This window comes from Saimiri boliviensis, chromosome X, assembly GCF_048565385.1.
Source record: "Saimiri boliviensis isolate mSaiBol1 chromosome X, mSaiBol1.pri, whole genome shotgun sequence".
Classification (NCBI taxonomy): Eukaryota; Metazoa; Chordata; class Mammalia; order Primates; family Cebidae; genus Saimiri; species Saimiri boliviensis.
The window spans coordinates 65,888,953-65,916,902 of NC_133470.1; the positions used below are offsets into that span (position 1 = coordinate 65,888,953).

General features: G+C 35.7%; 1 protein-coding gene across 13 annotated transcripts in view; it reads right to left on the reverse strand.

Moving 5' to 3' along the window:
- ATRX (ATRX chromatin remodeler) overlaps positions 1–27,950 on the reverse strand; it is a 312,128-nt gene that overhangs the window by 105,549 nt on the left and 178,629 nt on the right. For 12 of the 13 annotated variants that reach the window (XM_074391843.1, XM_074391840.1, XM_003936850.4 and 9 more), the window contains 5 exons: positions 17,474–17,604; positions 16,786–16,874; positions 16,486–16,658; positions 10,683–10,836; positions 9,496–9,602 (listed from right to left, as the gene is read on the reverse strand). In XM_074391843.1, coding sequence (XP_074247944.1) covers positions 9,496–9,602; positions 10,683–10,836; positions 16,486–16,658; positions 16,786–16,874; positions 17,474–17,604 — 654 coding nt within the window. Of the gene's footprint in view, positions 1–9,495; positions 9,603–10,682; positions 10,837–12,358; positions 12,957–16,485; positions 16,659–16,785; positions 16,875–17,473; positions 17,605–27,950 lie in introns of those variants that run through there. The other variant, XM_074391844.1, reaches the window with a different exon arrangement.

The window sequence follows — 27,950 nt, forward strand, 5'->3', positions numbered from 1 at the left end:
TAAAGTTGTTAATCAGCTTAAAATAATGGGTTATAAGACAGAATCTGAAAACCTCATGGGAGCCACAAAGTAAAAAAGATATAATGGATAAACAAACAAACAAAAAACAAGAAACTAAACCATACCATTAGACAAAAGCACCTTTACTAAAAGGAAGACAAGAAGAAAGAAAAGAAGACAAGCTAAAAAAACAACCAGAAAACAAATAAGGAAATAGCAGGAGTAAGTCCCTACTAATCAAATAAAAACATTCAGTGTAAATGGACTAAACTTTCTGATCAAAAGACAGAGTGGCTCAAGGGATTTTTCTAAAATATCCAATTATCTGTTGCCTACAAGAACACACTTCATCTATAAAGACTGAAAATAAAGGGGAAAAAAAAAGATATTCCATGCCAATAGAAACCAAAAAGAGAAGGCTATACTATATAGGACAAAATAGATATCAAGAAAAAAAAAAAACTGTAAGAAGAAACAACGAAGGACACTATATAATGATATAGTTCAATTCCACAAGAGGATATAACAATTTAAAATACATATGCACTCAATACTGCAGCACCTGCATATATAAACCAAATATTGCTAGAGCAAAAGAGAGAGATAGACCCCAATACAATAATGGCTGGAGACTTCAACACTCCACACAGAAAATCAGCTAAGAAACATCACACTTCATCTACACTATAGACCAAATGGACCTAATACATATTTACAGAACATTCTGTCCAACAGCTACAGAGTACACATTCTTTTCCTCAGCATGTGGATCATTCTCAAGGATAGATCATATGTTAGGTCACAAAACAAGTCTTAAAACATTAAAAAAACACACCTGAAATAATATCAAGTATCTTCTCTGACCACAGTGGAATAAAAGGAGAAATTAATAACAAGAGGTATCTTGGAAACTATACAAAAACATAGAATTTAAACAATAATTCCTGAATGACCAGTGGGTCAATGAAAGACAAGAAAATTCAAAGTTTTCTTTAAAAACTAATGGAAACACAGCATACCAAAAAATATAAGACACAGGGAAAGCAGTACTAAGAGGAAAGTATATAGCTATAAATGCCTATATCAAAAAAAAGTAGAAAAAATGCAAATAAACAATGTAACAATGCATCTTAAAGAATTAGAGGCCAGGTCCGGGCGCAGTGGCTCACGCCTGTAATCCCAGCACTTCGGGAGGCCCAGGCAGGCAGACCACGAAGTCAGGAGTTCAAGACCAGGCTGGCCAACATGGTGAAACCCCGTCTTTACTAAAAAATACAAAAACTAACTGGGCATGGTGGCTTGTGCCTGTAATCTCAGCCACTTGGGAGGCTGAGGTAGGAGAACTGCTTGAACTGGGACTTGAGAGGCAGAGGTTGCAGTGAGCTGAGATCGTGCCACAACTGCATGCCAGCCTGGGCTACAGAGTGTGACTCCATCTCAAAAAAAAAAAAAAAACAAGAATTAGAGGCGAGGAGTGATGGCACACATGGGTAATCCTAGCACTTTGGAAGGCCGAGGCTGGTGGATCACCTAAGGTCAGGAGTTTGAGACAAGCCTGGCCAACATGGTGAAACCCTGTCTCTACTAAAACTACAAAAATTAGTCAGGTATGGTGGCAGGTGCCTATAATCCCAGCTACTCAGGAGGCTGAGGCAGGAGAATCGTTTGAACCTGGGAGGTGGAGGTTGCTGTGAGCCGAGATTGTGCCACTGTGTTCCAGCCTGGGTGACAAAGCAAGACCTGTCTTTAAAGAGAGAGAAAGAGAGAGAGAGAGAGAGAGAGAGAGAAGAGAAGAGGAGAAGAGAAGAGAAGAGGAGTGGAGAGGAAGAGAAGGGAGGAGAGAGGAGAATTCGAAAAATAAGAATCCAAGCCCAGAATTCGTAAAGGAAAAGAAATAAAGAGCAGAGCAGGAATAACTAAACTTGAAATGAAGAAAATATAAAAGATCAATGAAACAAAAAACCTGGTGTTTGTAAAAAGTAAACAAAACAAAATTGGCAAACTTTTAGCCAGACTAAGCAAATAAGAGAGAAGACTCAAATAAATAAAATCAGAGATGAAAATAAAGACATTACAACTGTTACAGCAGATATTCAAAGAATCATTAGTTGCTATTATCAGCAACTATATGCCAATAAATTGGAAAACTTAGAAGAAATAAACTTTTAGACACATACAGCCTACCAAGACTGAACCATGAAGAAATCCAAAACCTGAACAGACCAATAAAAAGTAATCATATTGAAGCCATAATAAAAAGTCACCCAGCAAGGAAAAACCCTGGACCAAACAGCCTCAGTGCTAAATTCTATCAAACATTTCAATAAGACATAAGACCAATCCTACTCAAAATATTCTGAAAAGTAGAGAAGAGAATACTTCCAAATTCATTTTACAAGGCCAGTATTACCCTGATAACAAAACCACATAAACACACATATAAAATTAAACTATAAGCCAGTATCACTGGTGAATACTGCTGCAAAAATCCTCAACAAAACAGTAGCAAACTGAATTCAATAATAAATAAAAATGATCATCCATCATTACCACATAGGGCTTATCCCAGGGACACAAGAATGGTTTAACATATACAAATCAATGTGATACATCATATCAACAGAATGAAGGACAAACACCATATGGTTGACTGGGCAAAGCAGCTCACTTGAGGAGTCTGAGATCAGTCTGGCCAACATGGTGAAATATCATCTCTACTAAAAATACAAAAATTAGCTGGGTACAGTGACGCATGACTGTAATCCCAGCTACTTGGGAGGGAGGCTGAAGCAGGAGAATTGCTTGAACCTGGGAGGCAGGGATTGCAGTGAGCCAAGATCACGCCATTGCACTCCAGTCTCAGCAAGAGAGCAGGACTCTGTCTCAAAAAAACCAAAATCATATGATCATTTCAATTCATGGTAAAAAAAAAAAAAAAAAAAAAAAAAAAGATTTGACAAAATTCAATATCCTTTATGATAAAAACACTAAAAAAAACTAGGTACATAAGGAACATATCTCAAAATAGTAAGAGCCATCTATGACAGATCCATAGCAAGTATCATACTAAAGAAAGAAAAACTAAAAGGCTTTCCTCTAAGATCAAGAACATGACAAGGAGGCCCACATCCATCACTGTTATTCAACACAGTAGTGGAAGTCCTAGCTAGAGTAATTAGACAAAAGCAAGAAATAACGGGCATCAAAATTGGAAAGAAAAAAATCAAATTATCCTTGTTTGCAGATGATTTGATCATAACTTGTAAAAATCTGAAAATTCCACCAGAATACTAGAAATAATAAAGAAATTCTGTGAAGTGGCAGGATATAAACCTAACATGCACAAATCAGTAGCATTTCTATATACCAACAGCAAACAACCTGAAAGAGAAATCAAGAAACTTATAAAATTTTTAAAAAATTCAAAAAGACATCAAAAAAGTAATCTCATATACAGTAGCAATAAGTAAAATAAAATACTTAGAAATTAACCAAAGAAGTGAAAGATCTCTCAATGAAAACTATAAAACAATGCTGAAAGAAACTTAAGACCCAAAATCACAGGAACGTATTCCAGGTTCAAGGACTGGAAGAATGAATATTATTAAAATGTCCATGCTGCCCAAAGCAATCTACAGATTCAATACAATCCATATAGAATACCAGTGACATTCTTCACAAAAAAATTTTTTTAAATCCCTAAAATTTATATGGAACCACAAAAGACCCAAAATAGCCAAAGCTATACTAAGCCAAAAGAACAAAAGTGGAGGAATCACATTACCTGACTTTATACTACAGAGCTATCGTAACCAAAACACTATGGTACTGGCATAAAAACAGACACATAGACCAACAGAATGGAGAACCCAGAGATAAATGCATACATCTGCAGTGAACTCATTTTTGACAAAGCTGCCAAGAATATACCCTGGGGAAAAGACAGTCTCTTCAGCAAATGGTGCTGGGAAAACTAGATATCCATACGCAGAACAAACTAGACCCCTATCTCTCGCCATATGCAAAAATCAAATCAAAATGGATTCAACACTTCTATATTAGACCTCAAACTATAAATCTACTACAAGAAAACATTGGGGAAACTCTCCAGGATACTGGACTAGGCAAAGATTTTTTGAGTAACACCCGACAAGCAGAGGCAACCAAAGCAAAAATGGACAAATGTGATCTCATCAAATTAAAAAGCTTTTGCAGAATAAAGGATACAGTCAACAAAGTGAAGAGACAACACATAGGATGGGAGAAAATATCTGCAAACTACCCATCTGACAAGCAATTAATAAACAGAATATATAAGGAACTCAAACAACTCTACATAATAACCTGATTTTAAAATGGACAAAATAATAGTCATTTCTCAAAAGAAGACATACTTAAGTCAAACAGATACAGAAAATCGTGCTCAACGTCATTCATCACCAGGAAAATGCAAATCAAACCACGTGATATCTTCCCACCCCAGTTAACTTGGCTTTTATCCGAAACTCAGGCAGTAACAAATGCTAGGGAGAATTTGGAGAAAAGGGAATTCTTGTACACTGTTGGTGGGAGTATAAATTAGTACAACCACTATGGAGAACAGTTCAGAGGTTCCTCAAAAAATTAAAAATAGAGCTACAATAGAATCCAGCAATCCAGGCCAAAGGCAGTGGCTCATATCTGTAATCTCAGCACTCTGGGAGGCCAAGGCAGGCAGATAACCTGAGGTCAAGAGTTTGAGACCAGCTTGGCCAACAAGATGAAACCCTGTCTCTACCAAAAATCACAAAAATTACCTGGGCATGGTAGTGCACACCTGTATTCCCAGCTACTGGGGAGGCTGAGGTGGGACAATCTCCTGAACTCTGGAGGTAGAGGTTGCAGTGAGCTAAGATCATGCCACTGCACTGCAGCCTGGGTGACAGAGCAAGACTTTGTCTCAAAAAAAAACAAAAACAAAAACAAAAAAAAACCAGCAATCCCACTTTTAGGTATATACCCCCACCAAAAAAAGGAAATCGGTATATCAAAGAGATAGCTGCACTTTCATGTTTACTATAGCACTGTTCACAATAGCCAGACTTGGAGACAACCTAAATGTCCATCACCAGACGAACAGATACTAAAAATGTGATACATACATAGAATGGAGTAGTATTCAGCCATAAAAGAGAAAGATCCTGTCATTTGTAACAACATGGATGGAACTGGAGGTCATTAAGTGAAATAAGCCAGGCACAGAAAGACAAACTTTGCATGCTGTCATTTATTTGTGGGATCTAAGAATAAAAATAATAGAACCTCAAGGAAATATAGTGTAGAAGGATGGTTACCACAGGTTGGGAAGGGTAGTGGGCGGTGGGGTGGAAGTATGGATGGTAAATAGGTACAAATACATAGTTGGAATGAATAAGTAGTAGTATTTACTAGCACAACAGGGTGACTACCATCAAAAAAATTTAATTGTATATTTTAAAATAACTAAAAGAGTATAATCGGATTATTTGTATCACAAAGGATAAATGTTTGAGGTGACAGATAACCCATTTACCCTGATGTTATCATCCATTGCATGCATATATCAAAATATCTCATGTAACCCATGTATATACCTATGATGTATATGTGTGTGTGTGTATATATATATATGTATGTATATATATAAAATGAATATATACACCTACTCACAAAAATTAAGAGGAAAAAAATCAGATGTATTATTGGAGTCAGGAGGAGGGAAGTCAGTACTGAGGAGTGTCAATGGACATGAAAGATGAAGAATGGATAGGAATTAATCAAGTGAAGAAGACAGTGTGGGCGGAGAGAGCACTGCAGGCAGACAGAAACATAGCCAGCAATAAAAGCAAGAAGAGATTAGCAGAGATAATCTATGTTACTGGTTGTAAAATAAATGCAAATTAAAACAAATACAAGATATCATTATTCGCCTATTAATAAAGGTTTTAGTTATTATGGCAATGGTTTAGTGAACGTTCAAGGATTGCTACCAAGAGTACTAATGCAATTGTTCTGAAAAGTAAGGACAATGTTTCAAAAGTCCTAAATAAGATCATATCTATTGGTAAATGATTTCCCCTCTTAGGACTCTACCTTAAGCAAAAATGTTTAAAACTCAGATATAAATTTATGTACAAAAATATTCATTGAATTTTATTATTTAAAATGTTGAAAAATTAGGCCAGGTGTGGTACCTCACACCTATAATCCCAATGCTTTAAGAGGCCAAGGTGGGCAGATCACTTGAGGCCAGGAGTTTGAGACCTGGCCAACATGGCAAAACCCCATCTCTACAAAAAAATACAAAAATTAGCCGGGCGTGGTGGCACACACCTATAATCCCAGCTACTCAGGAGGCAGAGGCTGTAGTGAGCCAAGACTGTTCAACTGCACTATAGCTTGGGTGACACAGCGAGACCCTGTCTCTGAAAAAAAGAAGTTGAAAAATTAGAAAAAACCAAATGATTAAATAAGTTATGTGCAGCCATATGATAGAATGTTATACAACCAATATTATACATGCAAGATATAATACTTTCATAATCAGGACCAAAAAAAAGCCAATTAAAACATTCCATTGCCAACAACAAAAAATACTAGCAAACCAAATCCAGGATCATATAAAAAGAATTATATACCATGACAAGTGGGACTTATCCCAGGTATGCAAGGTTGGTTTAACATTTGAAAATAAAAGTAATTTCCTTGACATGTACAGGTTAAAAAAAAAGAAAAGAAAAAGAAAAAGAAAAAAGAAAATCAAAGTAAAACACTATCTTAATAGAAGGGAAAAAAAAAACATGACATGATCATCTCAATAGCTGCAGAGAAATAAAATAGTATGTCACACTCTTTCAAGATAAACACCTTCAACAAACTACAAAGAGAAAAGAATTTCTTCAACTTGATAAATAGTGTCTTTGAAACTAACATCATACAAAATGTTGAAACACTGGATTCCATCACACTATGATTAGGGACAAGACAAGGATGTCAGCTCTTGCCGCTTTCACACGACACTGTACATGAGGTTTTAACCAGGGCAACTGGATAAGCAAAGAAATAAAAGCTATTCAGATTAGAAAAGAAATTATCTGTATTTGCAGATGACATGACCTTGTACATAAAAAATCCTAAAGAAATTATCAGAATTAATAACTGAGTTCAGCAGGGCTGCAGCGTACAGGATCAACATACAAAAAGCAATTTATACATTTGCAATGAACAAGTTGAAAATGAAAATAACAAAATTTCACTCGGCCTCAAAAATAAAATAAATTTAACAAAAGTGCAAAATGTGTACTCTGCAAACTATAAAAGATTGGTGAAATAAATAAAAGACCTAAATAAATGACAAAACACTCCATATTCATGGATAAGACATAATATTGTTAAGATGGCAATACTTCCTAAAATTAACTATACATTCAACACAATCCCTATAAGCATGTAAGATGACTTCGTTGTAGAAATTTGTAGTAGATTCTAAGTTCGATATGGAATTCCAAGAGATCTGGAATAGCCACATTTACCAATTTCAAAATTACTTTCAAAGCAATGGTAATGAAATGATACAGTAGTAGTACAGAGACTGACATATGGATCAGTGGAATAGAACTGAGGGTCAGGAAACAAACCTGTGTCTCCATCAACTCCTTTTTAATAAGAGTGACAAAAGCTATTCAATAAAAAAAGAATATTCTTTTCAACAAAGAGTCCTGGGACAAATGAATAACCACAGCAAAAGACTGAAGTTGAGCCTTTATCTCATATCATGCACAAAAATTAACTCAAAATGGATCAACACCCTAAATGCAAGGACTAAAACTGTAAAACTCTTTTAAGAAAACAAAAGTTAAATCTTCACTTTTTATTTCAGAATGGTTTCTCAGATATGACAGTAAAAGCACAGGCAACAAAAGAAAAAAAATAAAATGAACGTCAACAAAATAAAACCTTTTTGTGCATCAGAGGACACACTCGAGAAAGCAACAGATGGCCAGGTATGGTGGCTCACACCTGTAATCACAGCACTTTGGGAGGCCAATGAGGGAGGACTGCTTAAGCCCAGGAATTCAAGACTAGCCTGGGCAAATAGAGGGTGACCTCATCTCTACGAAAAAATTAAAAATAAATAAATAAAAGCAAGCGATACAGATCACAGAAACTATTTTTTAAAAAAGAAAGCTCTAGCCATGCTGACAGGACACACACAAAAAAAATAAAAATTAAAAAATTAAAAAAAGAATAAAAGAAAAAAACCCAGAGAAGGAGAGAAAATATTTGCTAATCATATATATGATAAAAGCCTAGTATGTAGAATATATTTTTTAAGACACTTACACTTCAACAACAAAAAGACAAGCAATCCAATTCAAAAATGCGCAAAGGATCTGAATAGACATTTTTCCAAAGAAGATAAAGAAATAGCCAACAAGTACATTAAAAGAAGTTCAACATTATTAGTTAATAGAGAAATGAAAATTTAATCATAAGATACCATTTCACAACAATTAGGATGGCTATAACAAAAAAAAAAAAAAAAAGAAAAAGAAAAACAACAAGTGTTGATAAGAATGTGAAGAAACTGAAATGCTTGTACATTGCTAGTAGGACTAAAATAGTACAGGCAGTGTAGAAAACAGTTTCATGCTTGTACATTGCTAGTAGGACTAAAATAGTACAGGCAGTGCAGAAAACAGTTTCGTGGTGCTGTTTGTTTAAATAAATGAAAGCTTGTATAACAAATGTACACAGCAGCACTATTCACAATGGCTGAATGATGAGAACGACCTTACTATCAATCAAGACCACATATTACATGTTTCCATTTATATGACTGGTCCAGAATGTATCAATCTATTAGAAACATAAAGTAGATTAGCGGTTGCTTGTGTGACAGAGTTTTGGGCTGGGTAGGGGAATAGTTAAAGGGTACAGAGGTTTATTTGGTAGTGATAAAAACGTTCAAAAACAGACTATAGTGATGTTTGTACATATCTGTGAATATATTAAAACTACTGAATTCTACACTTTAAATGGGTGAATTGTACAGGATGTGAATTCTCTCTCAAAACTGCTTTAGAAACAAAAAAAAAAATTTAATTTATCCTACAATTGCAACAACAGACTACTGTAACAGGGATTTTTCTTAAGTAGATATTAGCTGCTCATGTCACCAAAAAAACTATGTGAGATGATAGGTATGTTCATCTGCTTCACTACGGTAACCAGTTTACTATCTATATGTATCCCATAACACCATGTTGTAAACCTCAAATATATACAATATAGTTTTATTCTGAAAAAAGACTATACATATATATGGATAAGGACAAAGAGACATTGCAAAAAAATGTTGATACGTTAGGGATGTGAGACTCCAGGTAGTTTTGTTTCTTTTGTTGTTAAAATGTTTGTATGATATGTTTAAATAAGTATTTTAAAAATTACAATATAAAAATATTTGTAGCTCACCTTTATAAATAAGGGGTTTATCTTTATCTTCTGTCTTCTCCCTACTAGCTAATTCAAGAAAATCTTCAATCAAGTCCAGAGATATGAGGGACTGGCTGAAAACAAGGCTAAAAAAACAGATTAGTGTTCATGGATTAGAAGATTCTTAGTAAAGATATCACTTCTTCCTAAATCAATCTACAATTTTAACACAATTGTAATAAAAATCCCAGCAGGATTTTTCCTGTAGAAACTACAAGGTGATTGTAAAACGTTTATGAGAATGCCACACCAGAGGGAAGACAATTCTGAAAAAGAAAATAAAGTTGGATGCCTGACTCTTCGTGATTTCAATACTTACAAAGGTACAGTAACCAAGACAGTGCAGTACTGGTAAAGGGACAGGCACAGATCAATAGAACAGAAGAGGGTCCAGATAGAGAGCTCCACAGTATGTTTAACTGTAGTGTCCAGGCATTTCAATGGTAAAAGTAGTCCTAGCACTTTGGGAGGCTGAGGCAGGCAGACTGCTTGAGCTCCGGAGTTCGAGACTAGCCTGGGCAACATGGTGAAACCCTGTCTCTGCTAAAAATACAAAAACCAGCTGGGCATGGTGGTGTGCACCTGTATTCCTAGCTACTGGAGAGGCTGAGGTGGGAGGACCACCTGAGCCTGTAGGTCAAGACTGCAATAAGCCATGATTGTGCCACCATACTCCTGCCTGGGCAACAGAGCAAGAGCCTGTCTCATGAAGAAATTAAAAGAAAAAAGAAAGAATAATCAAGCAGGTGAAATAAAATAAAGTCTGAGAGATGTCCACTAGATTTGAGGATTAGAAGGTCACTAGTGACTTTACAGGGGGAAATCTCAGGAAAGCAACAGAGTAGAGGCCATACAATGTAAACCGAAAAATGGTTTTGAAGACGGAGAAATAAAAATATCAACTAAAAGCTCTACCCAAAGAAATAAGTTCAAGCTGCAATAACTAGAAGCAGAAATTAACACTGAAGAAATAACCTGAACATGCAATCAGAACTACTGGCTTACAAGGAAGACAGTTGCTTGTATTGGCCTAGCACTACAATAACCAAATAAATCACGTCTTTACGAAGGAAGGAAAAATAACAGATTTGTTCAAATACATTGTTTAAGCAATAAAAAGGTTATCAAAAGGTTCATTTATATAATAAATATAGTAAAGCACTTACACTTTATCTCCAATTTCCTCTGCCATTCGAAGAATTTCAAAGAGAAGTACCATTTTTCCAGAATGCTCTAAAACCTCAGCATCAGCATCTGTAACAAAATCTTTGTACCAGTCTGGAGCTGGGCTGCTTGGATTAGAAGAGGAAGCAGCTTTACCTAAATAAGACAAATGGAACATAAGTAAGTAAGTAAATTAGAAAAGAAACAGAAAGAGAGCAAGAGAGACAGAAAAAGACCTATCCATGGGGAGAATAAGAGAGAAACTGATGGGGACTTGGGAGAGGGGAGAGAAAAAGAGACAGGCAGGCACACACACACATGCAGCACAGAAAGACAGAGACTATCCCAGAGTGACTTCTAAATAGAGAAAGGGAGAGGAAGGAGATACCAAATAAGAGAACAAGCAAGAGATTGACTCTGAGAGACTGCAAGTGTAAGAGACAAACCCTCAGAGCAGGAGTGGAGCTCAGAAGAGAGACCCAAAGAGATGGGAAACCACCCCACTCCCACCAGGCCCCAGGAGCTTATAACCACCCCCAAACATACTCCATGAGACAGGAATCAACAGAGATGGAAAGGCAAAGTTATCAAGAGAGAAAAGACCTTGGGGGTAGAAAACATTTCACTGTGCAACTAGGATCTGGAAACTGCCAACAAGAATTAACCCCAGAATCAGCATATCGTATTAAATGATTTTGTTCTTACATATTTTCCCCACAAACTTTGACTATGAAAGGTGGAAGGAGAAAGTAGCACAAAACAATCTAATAAAAGATTTAAACATAGTTTGATTCAAAATAAGAAATATGCAGGTTTACAGCATGTTTATACACTTTCTCAATTGCTTTTTAATGCAAAGTATTCTAAAATATATTTTTGTTACAAAAATTTAAATAAATACCCAGAAAACTATATAAAAGAAACAAATGCGCTTCCACATTCCATCTTCATCAAATTTGAACACTGTTAAAACTTTGGATGCAGCTGAAGCCTAACCTGATCCTATATGATCACATTCTCTTTCCGTCCTTCTTTTCCAGTAAGTATCTAAACCCCTAAATTATATATTTACCATTTTTATGCATGTTTTTATGTTTTTAACTACATGCGTATCACTAAACTGTACAAATGGCTATACTGTTTGTAAAATCCTACAAATTACTTTTTCACTCAAAGTGAGACTTGCTCATGCTTGTCACGGAGCTCCCGTTCAATCAATCTAACTGTCATGTAGTATTCCACTGCATGAATACACTATCATTAGTTCTCCTCATAGACATCTAGATTGTTTCTTATTTTTGGCTACTACGAAATAACTGCAATGAATATTCATTGTTGAGTATATTTTTCTTAAATACTGTGTGTATTTTAAGTTTAAAATTTTCTGGCACAAAGTTATGATTAGAAATTTTTAAAATATCATTTTAGACATAGTCTTTATCAAATACTTCTATTATCAGAAGTGCTTGAGAATGTAATCATGCCAACTTTCCTCAGGTTGACTACTAATACTTTCTGTTATTAGCTTTTCCTGATGTTATTTCCTCAGGTGTAGCTACAATCTGTGAAATTCCTGGGTAGCCTTGGTTAAGGTCATATATCTCCGGAGTAATTCTACATTTGTTTCTATCAGGTGCTCCAGGTAATCACCAACTCAGAATTACTTGTGAAGTTAATATTTCAGCTTAGGATCTTTTAGACTATATGAGTAATATAAATTCAAACCATAAAGTATGTGAGGTGAAGGCCATGATCGTAAATTCAATAAAACTATTATTCCCAACCAAGAGCCCTGGCTGAAATAGATAAGCTTCCTTGTCATCTCCCTGGATTGTCTATAGCAGGCATCCCCAAACTACAGCCCGCGGGCCGCATGCGGCCCCCTGAGGCCATTTATCTGCCCCCCCCTCCCCCGCCGCACTTCAGGAAGGGGCACCTCTTTCATTGGTGGTCAGTGAGAGGAGCACAGTATGTGGTGGCCCTCCAACGGTCTGAGGGACAGTGAACTGGCCCCCTGTGTAAAAAGTTTGGGGACGCCTGCTCTATAGGATTGTAAACTTTAAAGGAATTCGGCTTTGAGACGGGGTCAGAGAACTCTCCAACTTATAGAGGGCTTGAAATCTCAAATCCTGTCCCTGGATAAATGAAAATTAAAGCTGCTAGTCTCAAGACTAGCATCTCCCTAGGATTTCCATAGCATACCTTCTTCAATTTACCATTTAGGCTTATCAGTTCCCTCCTTATGTCTGGGCATATAGTAAGCACTTTATAAATATCTGTTGAGTGAATAAATATGGTATATTAGTACTAATATTATGGCTCTATATCATATACAAGGATTCTGTCACAAAAGTTTATATCTATACAATTAATTACACACGTTTTAAAATGCAAATGCTTACAGATGAAGCTTACTCTAAAAATACTTAATAATAAATCTAACACTTTGAAGTAATTTACATAGTCATTTAGTGATCACAAACTCGCCTTCTAATAAAACATTTAAAACACAGAAATGGGGATGATATAAGCTAAACTTACATGATTCATTCAAGATGCTGCTTCTCAGAAAAATGAGAAAGCTACTACGTAAGGATTAAAGCAAACAATAACTCTGTGATGTGAAAATAAAATATGTGGCAACAATCATATTGTAGCTCAATTATAGCTATTTAATTATTTAATATCCATTTCGAATTCCAGGTGTAACATTTTTAGCCCCTTAATACTTCCTTCAGATTATGAGACCGATGTGCTGCCTACTGCGCTAAGGAGGCAGACTAACCCCTTAATACTTCCTATTCAGATTTTCTTGTATTTGCTGTAAGAAAGTGATTTTCTTAAGGTTATACAGTACCAGCTATGTATGCACATACATTATGATATACTCAGTTTTATATGGAGTTAATTATGATGCAAAGAAAAAAATAAATTTTTATTATCTACTGGTTCTGGAGAATGCTTCTAAAATGCTATACATGTATGTAAGCTGCAAAAATATATAAAATATATACATATACAAATGACTTATATTGGACTGCACACAACTAAAATGAAATAAAAATCCTACACAAGTGGTCAAAATTTGTCTGTTGGAACCGATGGCCTTCCCTGTGTTGTTTCAGGCTCATGACATGTAGCCTCCTACATTCTGCCCCCAATGCTTTCCAACCCATTCAACTATGGCATATATTAAAAATGGTAATACTTATATAGTAAACCAGGAAAAACAGAAGAGACTACTCATTTATGGAGGCAACCCAGCTGCTTCAGATTCTAACTATACTTCCAAGTGATAAAAGAATAAATATCTCAGCACACTTAAAAAAAATTCTCAGTGTATTTTCATGTAACTCATTTATAGCACAGGATGATGCACACTGACTGGTCTACTCCTCTTCCCCTGTTAGCTATAAGTTATGAGAAAAAATTCAACAAGAATATTCTAAGAAAATAATTTCCAGGAACATGTAAACTTTATACATTTTTAATTATGAAATAAGAGACTGAGGAAGGCAAATTGCAGCAGCAGGGAAGGATATACAGGAGCTTCTCATTGCCTTAAGTAACACTACAATAATTTATTATTCTGATAAAAATATTCTTTATATATATATCTGGAAGATGAACAGAAGAGAAGAATGAGAAGAGAAATTTTGTAGTTTAATTTTCACTATCCCCCGATTTCCTAAGGGAAGCCAGAATCTGTGGTTAGACTGCCATCTGTCTATTGCATGGAGGTACTGACGAGAGAAATGTTTATAAAGAAATCACCAAGTTAGAAAGAATTTATAACTAATTTCTCAAAAACAATTGCAACAGAAACAAAAATTGACAACTGGGACTTAATTAAACTAAAGAGCTTCTACACAGCAAAAAAGAAAAAAAAAACTATCAACAGAGTAAACAGACAACCTACAGAATGAGAGAAAATACTCGCAAACTATGTATCCAACAGTGGTCTAATGTCCAGAAACTATAAGGAACTTAATTCAATAGCAAAAAAAATAATAATAACCCCATTAAAAAGTGGGCAAAAGACATTAACAGATACTCCTCAAAAGAGAACGTGCAAGCAGCCAACAAACATGAAAAAATGCTTAACATCACTAATCACAGGAGAAATGCAAATCCAAACCAAAATGAGATACCATCTCACACCAGTCAGAATGGCTATTATAAAAAAGTCAAAAAACAGCAGATGCTGGAGAAGCTGCAGAGAAAAGGGAACATTAATGTTGGTGGGACTGTAAATTAGTTTACCGTCTATAGAAGGCAGTTTAGAAATTTCTCAAAGAACTTAAGGCAGAACTGCAATTTGACCCGGTAATCTCATTATAAGTATAAAACAAAAGGAAAATGAATCTACCAAAAAGACACACACACTCATATATTTATTACAGCACTATTCACAACAGCAAAAACATGGAGTCAACCCAGGTTCCCACCCACAGTGGACTGGATAAAGAAAATGTGGTACATAGAAACCATGGAATATACACAGCCACAAAAAGAACAAAATTGTGTCCTTTGCAGCAACATGGATGCAGCTGGAGGCCATTATATACTGAGCAAATTAACACAGAAACAGAAAACCAAATACTCCATGTTCTTACATATAAGTAAGCCAAACACTGGGTACACATGCATATAAAGATGAGAATGACAGAAATGGATGACTACTAGAGTGGGGAGAGAGAAAAGGGGTAAAGACTGAAAAACTATTGAGTACTATGTTCAGTACCTGGGGAATGGGATCAATCATACCCCAAAGTGGAGCATCATTCAATATACTCATGTTAACCAACTGGCTAATGTATCCCCAAATATAAAAGTTGAAGTTATAAAAATAAAACTAAAATAATTAATCACCATATAGTTCATTGTAGGCCTGAGACCAGCCAAGTTTATTTGATCACTAACCCAGTTGGCCGTAACAACTCTTTTCTCTTCACAGACAGTTAACTGCTTTGCTCCACAACTCCTAAATGCCAAATATTTAGAGCCATTACCTTGTTCTCTCTTCATATTACCTGCTATTTCAAATAGGCAGATATTTGGTCACAGCTTTTAAGCTCCTAGACGTACAGGCTGCACTAGGAGGACATGGTGTCTCGACACTAACCCTTCAACATATATACAGGGCAAAGACAACTTAAACCACTGCAGAGTTCAATCTAAGACTTCACTTTCATGCACAAGAAAGACAAAAAGAAAACAAAAGAGGTGACACCAACTGTACATAATACAGAGCAAACCTAAAGTAAATGATTACAGATTATGAAGAATCACAAAAGACTAAAGTATTAAAATGTTTTACTGTATAATACTGACTAAAAGTTAAATACAATCACAATTATCTGAAATGTTTCTATTTATTCCCATAGAGTTAAGTGAAACTATTACGATGGCTTTGAGATTAGACATATCTGAATTCAGACCTGGTCTGAATTCCAGGTCTCCCACTCGCTTTTTAAACTATCAACTACGAAGCAAGGTTGCTCAAGAATTCAGTAAGCTAACATATGTAGTGAAAATAATAGGGTTTAGGTATATTCAAGTAAATAAACATTGGTTTTTCTTTTTACCTTTCCTCTCAAATACCAGAGAGTTCACAGTGGCTTGCTTATAATTAAAGATTCATCAGATATTTACTGTACTTCTGAGTACTTGATTAGACTCATCAATTAAGGAAAGAAATTCCTTTGAGTAAATAAGTCAGGATAAGTGACTGAAAAAAGCACTAACGACATGACATTTTCCAAATCACTGTTCCATAATAAAGGTAACATTCATTAGACTCACTTTCTTCCAGCTTTAAAGAAACAGAAGGATTGTTTCCAGTTTCATCCACATTTCCTTCACCACCTCCCCGAGATCTTGAATTCCAGACCTTAATCACTTCAACATCATTATCACTGCCACTTCCACTTGAGCTACTATCTTTTTTCCCCTTTTTCCCCTTTGTTTTCTTCTTCCTAAAAAAAGTAACAAATTCAGATTGTTAGATAAACACAGGAAAGATATAAATGCCAATAAGAGGACAATCAGCAAGTAGGGGTTTTAACTTTGTCAATACAGGACACAAAAAAGTGTTCAATTTACTTTGTATAATCATCGGAGCTCAAACTCATGGAGGTTTCATCAGAATCTGAGGCTATAAATTCATCCATACTGTCTTCATCAAAATAACCCTAGGGGAAAAAAATAACCACTATTTTAATAGTATATTTTAACTTACATTGGAAAATAATGATGTTCATTTAAGAATAAGTAAATTGGTATAAGCTAAAGAAGGACTGAGGAACTATCATAGATTAGAGGAGACAAAGAAGACAGGACAGATATGATTACTAAATGCAGTAAAAGGTAGTAGATTGGATCATGGAAAAGAAAAAAGAGTTAACTAAGTAAAAGTAAAGTCTGCCATTTATTTAATAGCATTCTACCAAAGTTAGTTTCTTAGTTTTGATAACTTTATTATAGTTATGCAACATGTTGATATTAGAAGAAACTGGGTCAAAGGTACAGGGGAATTCTCAGAACTATTTTTGCAACTTTTCTATAAGTATAAAATTATTTCAAAATAAAAAGGTTTTTAAAATGGGCTTAATAAAGTAACATTTAACACTCCTTCTATAACCATAATACATGCAAGATGTATAGAAGTTAGAAATAAGACATAGAACAAAGCAATTGAAAATTTGAATATACAGTAAATCTGTATGTCACTTTTTCTTCTAAGTTTATTCTGCTTCCAATAGATGCTTTTAAACTAAGTTACCTAACTTACCTTATTTTCTTTGCTAATGTAGTCTAGCTGCAAACACCAAGGATGAGTCCATATTCTACTTAACATCTGAAAATCTTGGAAAAGCTTTGCACCTGCTTTTCCTCTTCCACCTTCACTGTTATTACCCACACCTGATCAAAAGAAATATGGTTAAAGACACAAAAATTATCTATATTAACCAAGTTTTTAGATTAGGAGTTTCAATCTTACTTGTGACATAAACCCCCTTTGGCAGTGTAGAGAAGTTCATAAACCCTTTTTCTTAGCATATCATTTTTGAAACACAAAACAGGATTACGAAAGAAACCCATCATACAGAAATTATCAAAATATTAAATATTATCAAAATATTAAATATTAAATATACTACAGAAATATATGCTTTTTAAAGTTAATGCATTAAGTAACAAAATATGCACAGGTTTAATAAATACTTAAAATTCTGAAGCATTGATAAACAAATGATTTTGGGGTAACAGGAACGACATATAAAAATACTTCTGATTTTTATTGGTAACAAAGTCATGGTTATCACTAACACTACTATAGATTGTTGTCTCTATTCATCACTGGGAAAAATCCTGCTGCTTTAGCTAGAGTTTAGGGAAAATTAATATATAATTTTTTTCTTATTCAAGTACATATAATCCCCTAAATTCTACCCATGGACCCCAGATTACAAACTACGGTTATAAATAAACTTCACTCCAAGCAGATAGCTCTGTACCAACTCTCTCCAACTATGCTCACTCAAAAAAACTATTTCCAGGCCAGTGACAATAGCTCACACCTGTAATCACAGCACTTTGGGAGGCCAAGGCGGGAGGATCACTTGAGGCCAGGAGTTCGAGACAGGCCTGGACAACATAGTGAGACTCCATCTCTACCAAGAAAAAAAAACTAAAAACATTAGCCAGGTATGACGGCACACACCTATCCAAGTACACTAGATACCCTAAATACTTGGGAGGCTGAAATGGGACAACCATTTGAGTCCAGGAGTTTGAGGTCACAATGAGCTATGATTGCACCAAAGCACTCCAGCCTGGGTAACAGAGCAAAACCATGTCTCTTAAAAAAAAAAAAAAAAGCAAAGCTGGGTGCAGTGGCTCGTGCCTGTAATCCAAGCACTTTGGGAGGCCAAGGTTGACCTAAGGTTGGGAGTTCGACACCAGTCTGACCAAGGTGGAGACCACATCTCTACTAAAAATACAAAATTACTTGGGCGTGATGGTGCATGCCTGTAATCCCAGCTACTTGGGAGGCAGGAGAATCGCTTGACCCAGGAGGTGCGGGTTGTGGTGAACCGAGATCGCACCACTGCACTCCAGCCTGGGCAACATGAGTGAAACTTTGTCTCCAAAAAAAAATAAAAAGATCTTCTAAAAATTAATTATGCTTTTGATGTACAAAATGTAAATATTAGCTTTGTTCTATCCAGAATTTCAACAGAATTATCATTGTCCTATAAAAGACAAATAAAAGGAATGCACATTTCATTAATAAAATTATCAAGAAGGTAAAATGCAAAAGAAAACTGATTAAAATAAAAAAAACAGCATTTAAGCAATAACATATTTTCCTACCCAGTTTTAAACAATGTAAGTTGTTTGATTACCAATAATTAGCAAGCTTTGCCTCCATGAGTGATTAGAGAGAAAATTTAGTAGTGATATGAATCACTAATAATGTCTAAAAACCTGCTGCATATTATTTTGCCTGATAGAAGTATTTCTATTGTGTAACAGAAATCAGTGCTATGAAAATGAGGTATCTAATTTCTTTGCATACACAGCTGTTCACAATATTCACTTATAACTTTATTTCTGTAAGGTCAGTAGTGATATTCTTTCATTCCTTACTTTAGGTCATTTTTCTTTCTGGTTTTGTTTTACTTTTTTAAAGATAGAGGGTCTGACACTGTCACCCAGGCTGGAGTGCAGGGGCACAATCATAACTTACTGCAACTTCCAACTCCTGTGGGTTCAAGCCATCTGCCTGTCTCAGACTCCCAAAAAGCTGGTACTAAAGGCACATGCCACCAGGTTTGGTTAACTTTTTTTTTTTTTTTTTTTAATTTTTTTTGTAGAGACAGGGTCTTGCTTTGTTGACCAGGTTGCTCTCAAACTCCTAGCTTTAAAGGATCATTCGGCCTTGGCCTCCCAAAAGGCTGGGATTATAGGCATGACCCACTGTATTCAGCCCTTATTTTACCTGTGGCTTTTTCTTCATTAATTTGTAAGTGAAGGAAGGTTTGCCAATTATGTTAATCTTTTCAAAGAACCTACTTTTGGTTTCAATGATTTTCCCCACTGTTTTTCTATTCTTCATATTTCTTTATTATTTCCTTCCTTCTGCTTGTTTTGGGTTTAATTTGCTCTTATTTTACTCTCCTTAAGTAGAAGGTTAGACTATAAATTTGAGATCTTTCTTCTTACAGTCATTTATTACCATACATTTCCCTCTAAGTATTACTTAAGTTATATCCCATATGCTGGTACCGTGTTTTTGTTTTCATTAACCTCTAAGCATTTTTTAATTTCCCTTTTGATTTCTTCTTTGATCCGTTATATAGGTGTGCGTTGTTTAATTTACATGTATTTATAAATTTTTTAACTTTCCTTCAGCTAGTGGTTTCTAATTTCATTTGAATGTGGTTAAAGAAAATAGTGATTAGAGGAAAGTTCTAATGATAAATGCTAATATCAAAAAAGATCTCAAATAAGGAACCTACCTTTATACCTCTAGGAACTAGAAAAAGAGTAAGTTAAACCCAAAGCTTGCAAAAGGAAGGAAATAAGGATCAAAGCATTAGTAAATCAAATAATAGATAAGATATAGGGAGAAAAAGCAAGAAAAAGTTGGATTTTGGGGGAAAAAAAAAACAAAACAAAAAACCAAACCGACAAACCCTTCGCCTATTAAGAACAAAGAGGACTCAAATAAATAAAATAGACATGAAGACATTACAACCAATGCCTTAGAAATAAAAAAGGATCATAAAGAGCTAATATGAAAAATTATATACCAAGAAATTTAATAATCTACAGGAAATAAATTCCTACAAACATACAATGTATCAGAACTGAATAAAAAAGGAATGGCCTCAACAGACCAATTATAAATAAAGAGACTGAGGCTACTTGGGCTCTTATTTGGCTCCATAAGAACTTCAGGATCATTTTTCTAATTCTATTAAAAAAATGACATTGGTATTTTGATAGAGATAGGATTGAATGTGTACATTCCTTTGGGCCGTATCGTCATTTTAATAATACTAATTCTTTACTTTTTTTGCCCCTAGACAGAGTTTCACTTTTGTTGCCCAGGCTGGAGTACAGTGATGTGATCTCAGCTCACCGCAACCTCTGCCTCCCAGGTTCAAGCAATTCTCCTGCCTCAGCCTCCTGAGTAGCTGGGATTACAGGCACCTGCCACCATGCTGGGCTAATTTTTTTTTTTTTTTGTATTTTTAGTAGAGACTGGGTTTCACCATATTGGCCAGGGCTCGTCTCAAGCTCCTGGCCTCAAGTGATCCAACAGCCTTGGCCTCCCAAAGTACTGGGGTTACAGGCATGAGCCACCATGCCTGGCGAATAATATTAATTCCTGAACAAAGCTGAAGGTATCACAATACTTGACTTCAAATTACTTTACAAGGCTACAGTAACCAAAACAGCATGGTACTGGTATAAAAATAGGCACAAAGATCAATGGAACACAATACAGAACCCAGAAATAGAGACACATACTTACAGTCAACTGACCTTTGACAAAGTCAACAAAACATATACTGGGGAAAGGATACTCTTTTCAATGAATGGTTCTAAGAAAACTGGATTCCCATATGCAGAAGAATGAAACTGGGCCATTATCTCTCACCACATACAAAAATCAACTCAAGACAGATTAAAGACTTAAATGTAAGACCTGAAACAATAAAAATACTAGAAGTAAACCTAAAGAAAATCATTCTGGACACTGGTCTAGGCAAATAATTCATCACTAAGACCCCAAATGCATAGCAACAAAAACAAAAATAGACAAATGGGACTTAAATAAAAAGCTTCTGTACAGCAAAAGAAATAATTAACAGAGTGAACAGACAACTGCAGAATGGGAGGAAATTTTTCCAAACTATACATCCAACAGGGGACTGGCATCTAGAATTTACAAGAAACCCAAACAACAACAAAACAAAACAAAAATAATTCCATTAAAAAGTGAGCAAAAGACATAGACATTTTTCAAAGAGGATATAACAAATGGCCAACAAGCAAAACAGAAATATAGACCAATGGAACAGAACAGAGGCCTCGAAGGCAACACAACATATCTACAACCATCCGATCTTTGACAAACCTGACAAAAACAAGCAATGGGGAAAGGATTTCCTGTTTAATAAATGGTGCTGGGAAAATTGGCTAGCCATGTGCAGAAAGCAGAAACTGAACTCCTTCCTGACACCTTACACTAAAATTAACTCCAGATGGATTAAAGACTTAAACATAAGACCTAAAACCATAAAAATCCTAGAAGAAAATCTAGGCAAAACCATTCAGAACATAGGCATAGGCAAGAACTTCATGACCAAAACACCAAAAGCATTGGCAACAAAAGCCAAAATAGACAAATGGGACCTAATCAAACTCCACAGCTTCTGCACAGCAAAAGAAACAATCATTAGAGTGAATCGGCAACCAATAGAATGGGAAAAAAATGTTGCAGTCTACCCATCTGACAAAGGGCTCGTATCCAGAATTTACAAAGAACTAAAACAGATTTACAAGAAAAAAACAAACAAGCCCATTCAAAAGTGGGCAAAGGATATGCACAGACACTTTACAAAAGAAGACATACATGAGGCCAATGAACATGAAAAAATGCTCATCATCACTGGTCATTAGAGAAATGCAAATCAAAACTACATTGAGATACCATCTCATGCCAGTTAGAATGGCGATCATTAAAAAACCTAGAGACAAAAGATGCTGGAGAAGATGTGGAGAAATAGGAACACTTTTACACTGCTGGTGGGAGTGTAAATTAGTTCAACCATTGTGGAATACACGGTGGCGATTCCTCAAGGACCTACAAACAGAAATTCCATTTGACCCAGCAATCCCATTACTGGGTATATATCCAAAGGATTATAAATCATTCTACTATAAGGACACATACACACGAATGTTCATTGCAGCACTGTTTACAATAGCAAAGACCTGGAACCAACCCAAATGCCAATTGATAATAGACTGGACAAGGAAAATGTGGCACATATACACCATGGAATATTATGCAGCCATCAAAAATGATGAGTTCGTGTCCTTTGTAGGGACATGGATGAACCTGGAAACCATCACTCTCAGCAAACTGACACAAGAGCAGAAAATCAAACACCACATGTTCTCACTCATAGGCGGGTGTTGAACAATGAGAACACATGGACACAGGAAGGGGAGCACTAAATACTGGGTTCTGTTTGGGGGAAATAGGGAAGGACAGTGGGGAGTAGGGAGTTGGGGAGAGAGAGCATGGGGAGAAATACCAGATGCAGGTGAAGGGGAGGAAGGCAGCAAATCACACTGCCATGTGTGTACCTATGCAACTATCTTGCATGATCTTCAAATGTACCCCAAAACCTAAAATGCAATTAAAAAAAAGGAAAAGAAAAAAAAAAAGAAAAAAAAAGAAAAAATTCTCAACATCACCAAACACCAGAAATATGCCAATCAAAATCACAGTGACATATCTTCCCCAGTTAGAATGGCTATTTGTAAAAAGTCAAAAAATAACAAATGTTGGCAAAGATGTAGAGAAAAGGGATTATGTTTACACTATTGATGAAAATGTAAATTACTATAAAGTCTGTGAAAAACAGTATGGAGATTACTCAAAGAACTAAAAATAGTACTAATTTTTGATCCAGCACTCCCACTACTAGGTAACTACCAAAAGGAAAAGAAATCACATCAAAAAGGTTTTCTAAACAAAGATACCTGCACTTATGCTTATTGCAGCACTATTCACAACAGCAAAGCTATGGAATCAACCAAAGTGTACATCAAAATATGAATAAAGAAAATGTGGTATCTATATACAGTGGAATACTATTTGGCCATAAAAAAGAATGAAAGCATGTCTTCTGCAGTAACATGGATGGAACTGGAGGCGATTATCTTAAGTGAAACAATTCAGACACAGAACGATAATATTGTCATGTTCTCCCCTTTAAGTGGGGCTAAATAATGTGAACACATGGATGTAGAGTGTGGAATGATAAACAATGGAGACTTGCAGGGGTCGGGGTGGGGGAGGCAGGGAGGAAGGAGAAGAGTGAATGAAAACTACTTAATGGATAGAATGTACATTATTCTGCAGATACACTAAAAGCCCTCATTTCACCTCTGCATAATATATCCATGTAAGGAAATTACACATATACTCCATAAATTTATACAAATAAAATTCAGATGGCTCACACCTATAATCCCAGCACTTTGGGAGGCCGAGGCAGATGGATCATCTGAGGTCAGAAGTTCAAGAACAGCCTGGCCAACATGATGAAACCCCATCTCTACCAAAAATACAAAAATTTAGCCAAGCATGGTGCTGGGCATCTGTAATCCCAGCTACTTGGGAGGCTGAGGCAGGAGAACTGCTTGAACCTGGGAGGCAAAGGTTGCAGTGAGCTGAGATCATGCCATTGCACTCCAGCCTGAGCAACAGAGTGATACTCTGTCTCAAGAAAAATAAAAATAAATGAATTAATTTAATTAAGAAAAAGAAACAAGTAGTAATTTTTAAAACCTCCCAACAAAGAAGAGCCCAGAACCAGAGAGCTTCAAAACTGAATTCTAACAAACATGCAAAAGCAATGAATAGCAATTCTTCCAAAAACAGAATTACAGGAAACACTTCTAAACTCTTTTTGTGAGGTAAATATTACTCTGATACCAAAGGCAAACAAAGATGCTATAAGAAAATAAACTATAGGCCAATATCACTGATGAACATAGATATTAAAACCCTCAATAAAATACTAACTAACCTAATTCAACAACACATCAAAAAGTTTATACACCATGACCAACTGGGATTTATTCCTGGGATGCAAGGTTGTCCTAACATATGCAAAATAACCAATGTGATAAATCACATTAACAAAATGAAAGATGAAAACCACATAATTACCTCAATAGGTGCAGAAAAAGCATCTGACAAAGTTCAAAATACTTTCATGATAAAACCTCTCAACAAAACAGTTATAGAAGAACATTTCCTCAATATAATAAACCCCATTTATATAATCCCACAGGTCATATCACACTCAATAGGGGAAAACTAAGCTTTTCCTCTAAGATCATGTACAAAACAAGGATGCCCACCTGTCATCATTTCTCTTTATCACAGTACTGGAAGTACTACCAAGAGCAATTAGACAAGAAAAACAAATAAAAGGCATCCAAATCAGAAATCAATAATTAAAATCATCCTTGTTTGCAGAAGACATGATCCTATATATAGAAGTCCCTAAGGACTCCAGTAAAAAACTGTTAGAATAAATATACTGAGTAATACCGGAGGCTACAAAATCAACATACAAAACTCAGTTCCATTTCTTTACACAAAAATAATCAGAAAAAGAAATCAAGAAAACAATACCATTTATAGTAGCATGATAAACAAAATGCTTACAAATTAATTTAACCAATGGAGTGAAAGATCTGTACACTGAAAACTAAAAAACACTGACGAAAGAAATTGAACACAAATATTCTACATTTGTGTATTAGCAAACCTAATGCTTTTACAATATACACACTACCCAAAGTGACATACAGATTCAACACAATTCCCATCAAAATTGCAATGAAATTCTCCTTGAAAAAAATAAAAAAGCAATCGTAAAATTTGTATGGATCCAAAAAACACCCCAAATAGTGAATACAATTTTGACCAAAAAAAAAAAAAAAAAATCAAAGTTGGAGGCATTTCCTGGTTTCGAATTACATTACAAAGCAAAGTAATACAAACATTACGATGGCCAGCAGCAGTGGATCACGCCTGTAACCCCAGCACTTTTGGAGGCCATGGGTGGATCACTTGAGGTCAGAAGTTGGAGACCAGCCCGGCCAACATGATGAAACCCTGTCTCTATTGAAAATACAAAAATTACCACTCCGGCCTGAGCAACAGGGCAAGACTCTGTCTCAAAACAGTAATAATAGTGCCGGGCATGGTGGCTCACACCTGTAATCCAAGCACTTTGGGAGGCTGAGGTGGGTGGATCACCTGAGGTCAGGAGTTTGAGACCAGCCTGGCTGACACAGCAAAATCCGCCTCTACCAAAAATACAAAAATTAGCTGGGCTTGGTGGCGCATGTCTATAATCCAAGCTACTTGAAAGGCTGAGGCAGGAGAATAGCTTGAGCCTGGGAGGTGGAGGTTGCAGTGAGCAGAGATCATGCCATTGCACTCCATCCTGGGCTACAGATCGAGACTCCAAATAACACTGAATACAAATGGACTAAATTCCCCCATCAAAAGACACAGACTGGCCAAATGGATGTAAAAACAACAGCCATTGGTCTGCTACCTTCCAAGAAATACACTTCTCCTATAAAAACACACATAGACTCAACTAAAGGGATGAAAAACAAAATATTCCATGCCAATGGAAACCAAAAAAGAACCTATAAATAAGCCACTATATTTAGAAAAAATAGATTTCAAGACAAAAATTTTAAGAAGAGACAAAGGAGGTCACTATATACTAATAAAGGAGTAAGTTTAGCCAGAGGATGGAAGGAAGGAAGGAAGGAAGGAAGGATGGATGGATGGATGGATGGATGGATGGATGGATAGATGTATGTATGTATGTATGTGTGTATGTATGTATTTATTGAGTCTCCCTCTCTTGCCCAGGCTAGAGTGCAGTGGCAGGATCTTGGCTCACTGAAACCTCCGTTTCCCAGGTTCAAGGGGTTCTCCTACCTTAGCCTCCCAAGTAGCTGGGATTACAGGCACCTACCTTCATGCCCGGCTAATTTTTTTATTTTTAGTAGAGACAGGGTTTCACCATGGTTGGCCAGGCTGGTGTCAAACTGCTGACCCAAAGTGATCTGCCCACCTCGGCCTCCCAAAGTGCCAGGATTACAGGCGTGAGACACTGTGCCTGGCCAGGATGTAATAATTTTAAATATATATGCACCCAACACTGGAGCACCCAGATACACAAAGGAAACATTAGAAACAGAGAGACAGGCCCCAGTACAGTAATAACTGGAAACTTCAACACCACATTTTCAGTGTTGGACAGATAATCCAGACAGAAAACCAACAAAGAAATATCAGACTTAACCTGCACTACAGACCAAATAAATAGATATTTAAAGAATATTTCATTTAGTGGCTACATAATACATATTCTCCCCAGCACATGGATGATTCTCAAAGAGACACCATATGTTAAGCTAAAAAAAAAAGTATTTAAAAATTCTAATAAATTGAAATCATATCAAGTATCTTCTCTGACCAAAATGAAATAAAACTAGAATCAATAACAAGAAAGTTTTGATATTATATGAACAAATGGAAATTAAACAATATGCTCCTGAATAACCAGAGGGTTAGTGAAGAAATTGAAAAAGAAATTAAAAATTTCTTGAAACACATAATAACGGAAATACAACATATCAAAAACCTATGTGATACAGTAAAAGCAGTACTCAGACATTTATAGCTATAAGCACCCACATCAAAGAAAGAAGAACTTCAAATAAACAACTTAACGATGCATCTTACATAGAAAAGCAAGAGAAGTAGAAAGGACCAATGAAACAAACCCTTGGATTTTTGAAAAGATAAAGTCAACAAACATTTAGCCAGACTAATTATGAAAAGAGAGAGAATACCCAAATAAATGAAATCAGAGATGGAAAAGGAGATACTGCAACTGATACCACAGACATTTAAATGACCATTAGAGGCTACTATGACCAACTATATGACAATAAATTGGAAAACCTAGAAGAAATGGACAAATTCCTAGACACATGCAATCTACCAAGATTGAACGAGGAAAAAATCCAAAACCTGAACAGACCAATAACAAGTGATGAGATCAAAGTCATAATAAAAAGTCTCTCAAGGAAAGAAAACCTAAAGACTCCAATTTACCTACATCATTTTTTCATTTTAGGTTCAGGGGTACATATACAGGTAAATTTACCCCAATTTATGTGCACATGTACCCCTGAACCTAAAATGAAAATGTAAAATAAAATAAACATATTATGGAATATAAAGCCCTAACCCCACCCTCCAAAGAAAAAGAAAAAATGAAAAGCCAGGTACCCAATACCTTCACTGTTGAATTTTACCAAACATTCCAAGAAGTAGTAATTCCAATTCTCCTCAAACTATTCTGAAAAATAGAAAAGGAATACTTCCAAATTCTTTCTGAGACCAGTTT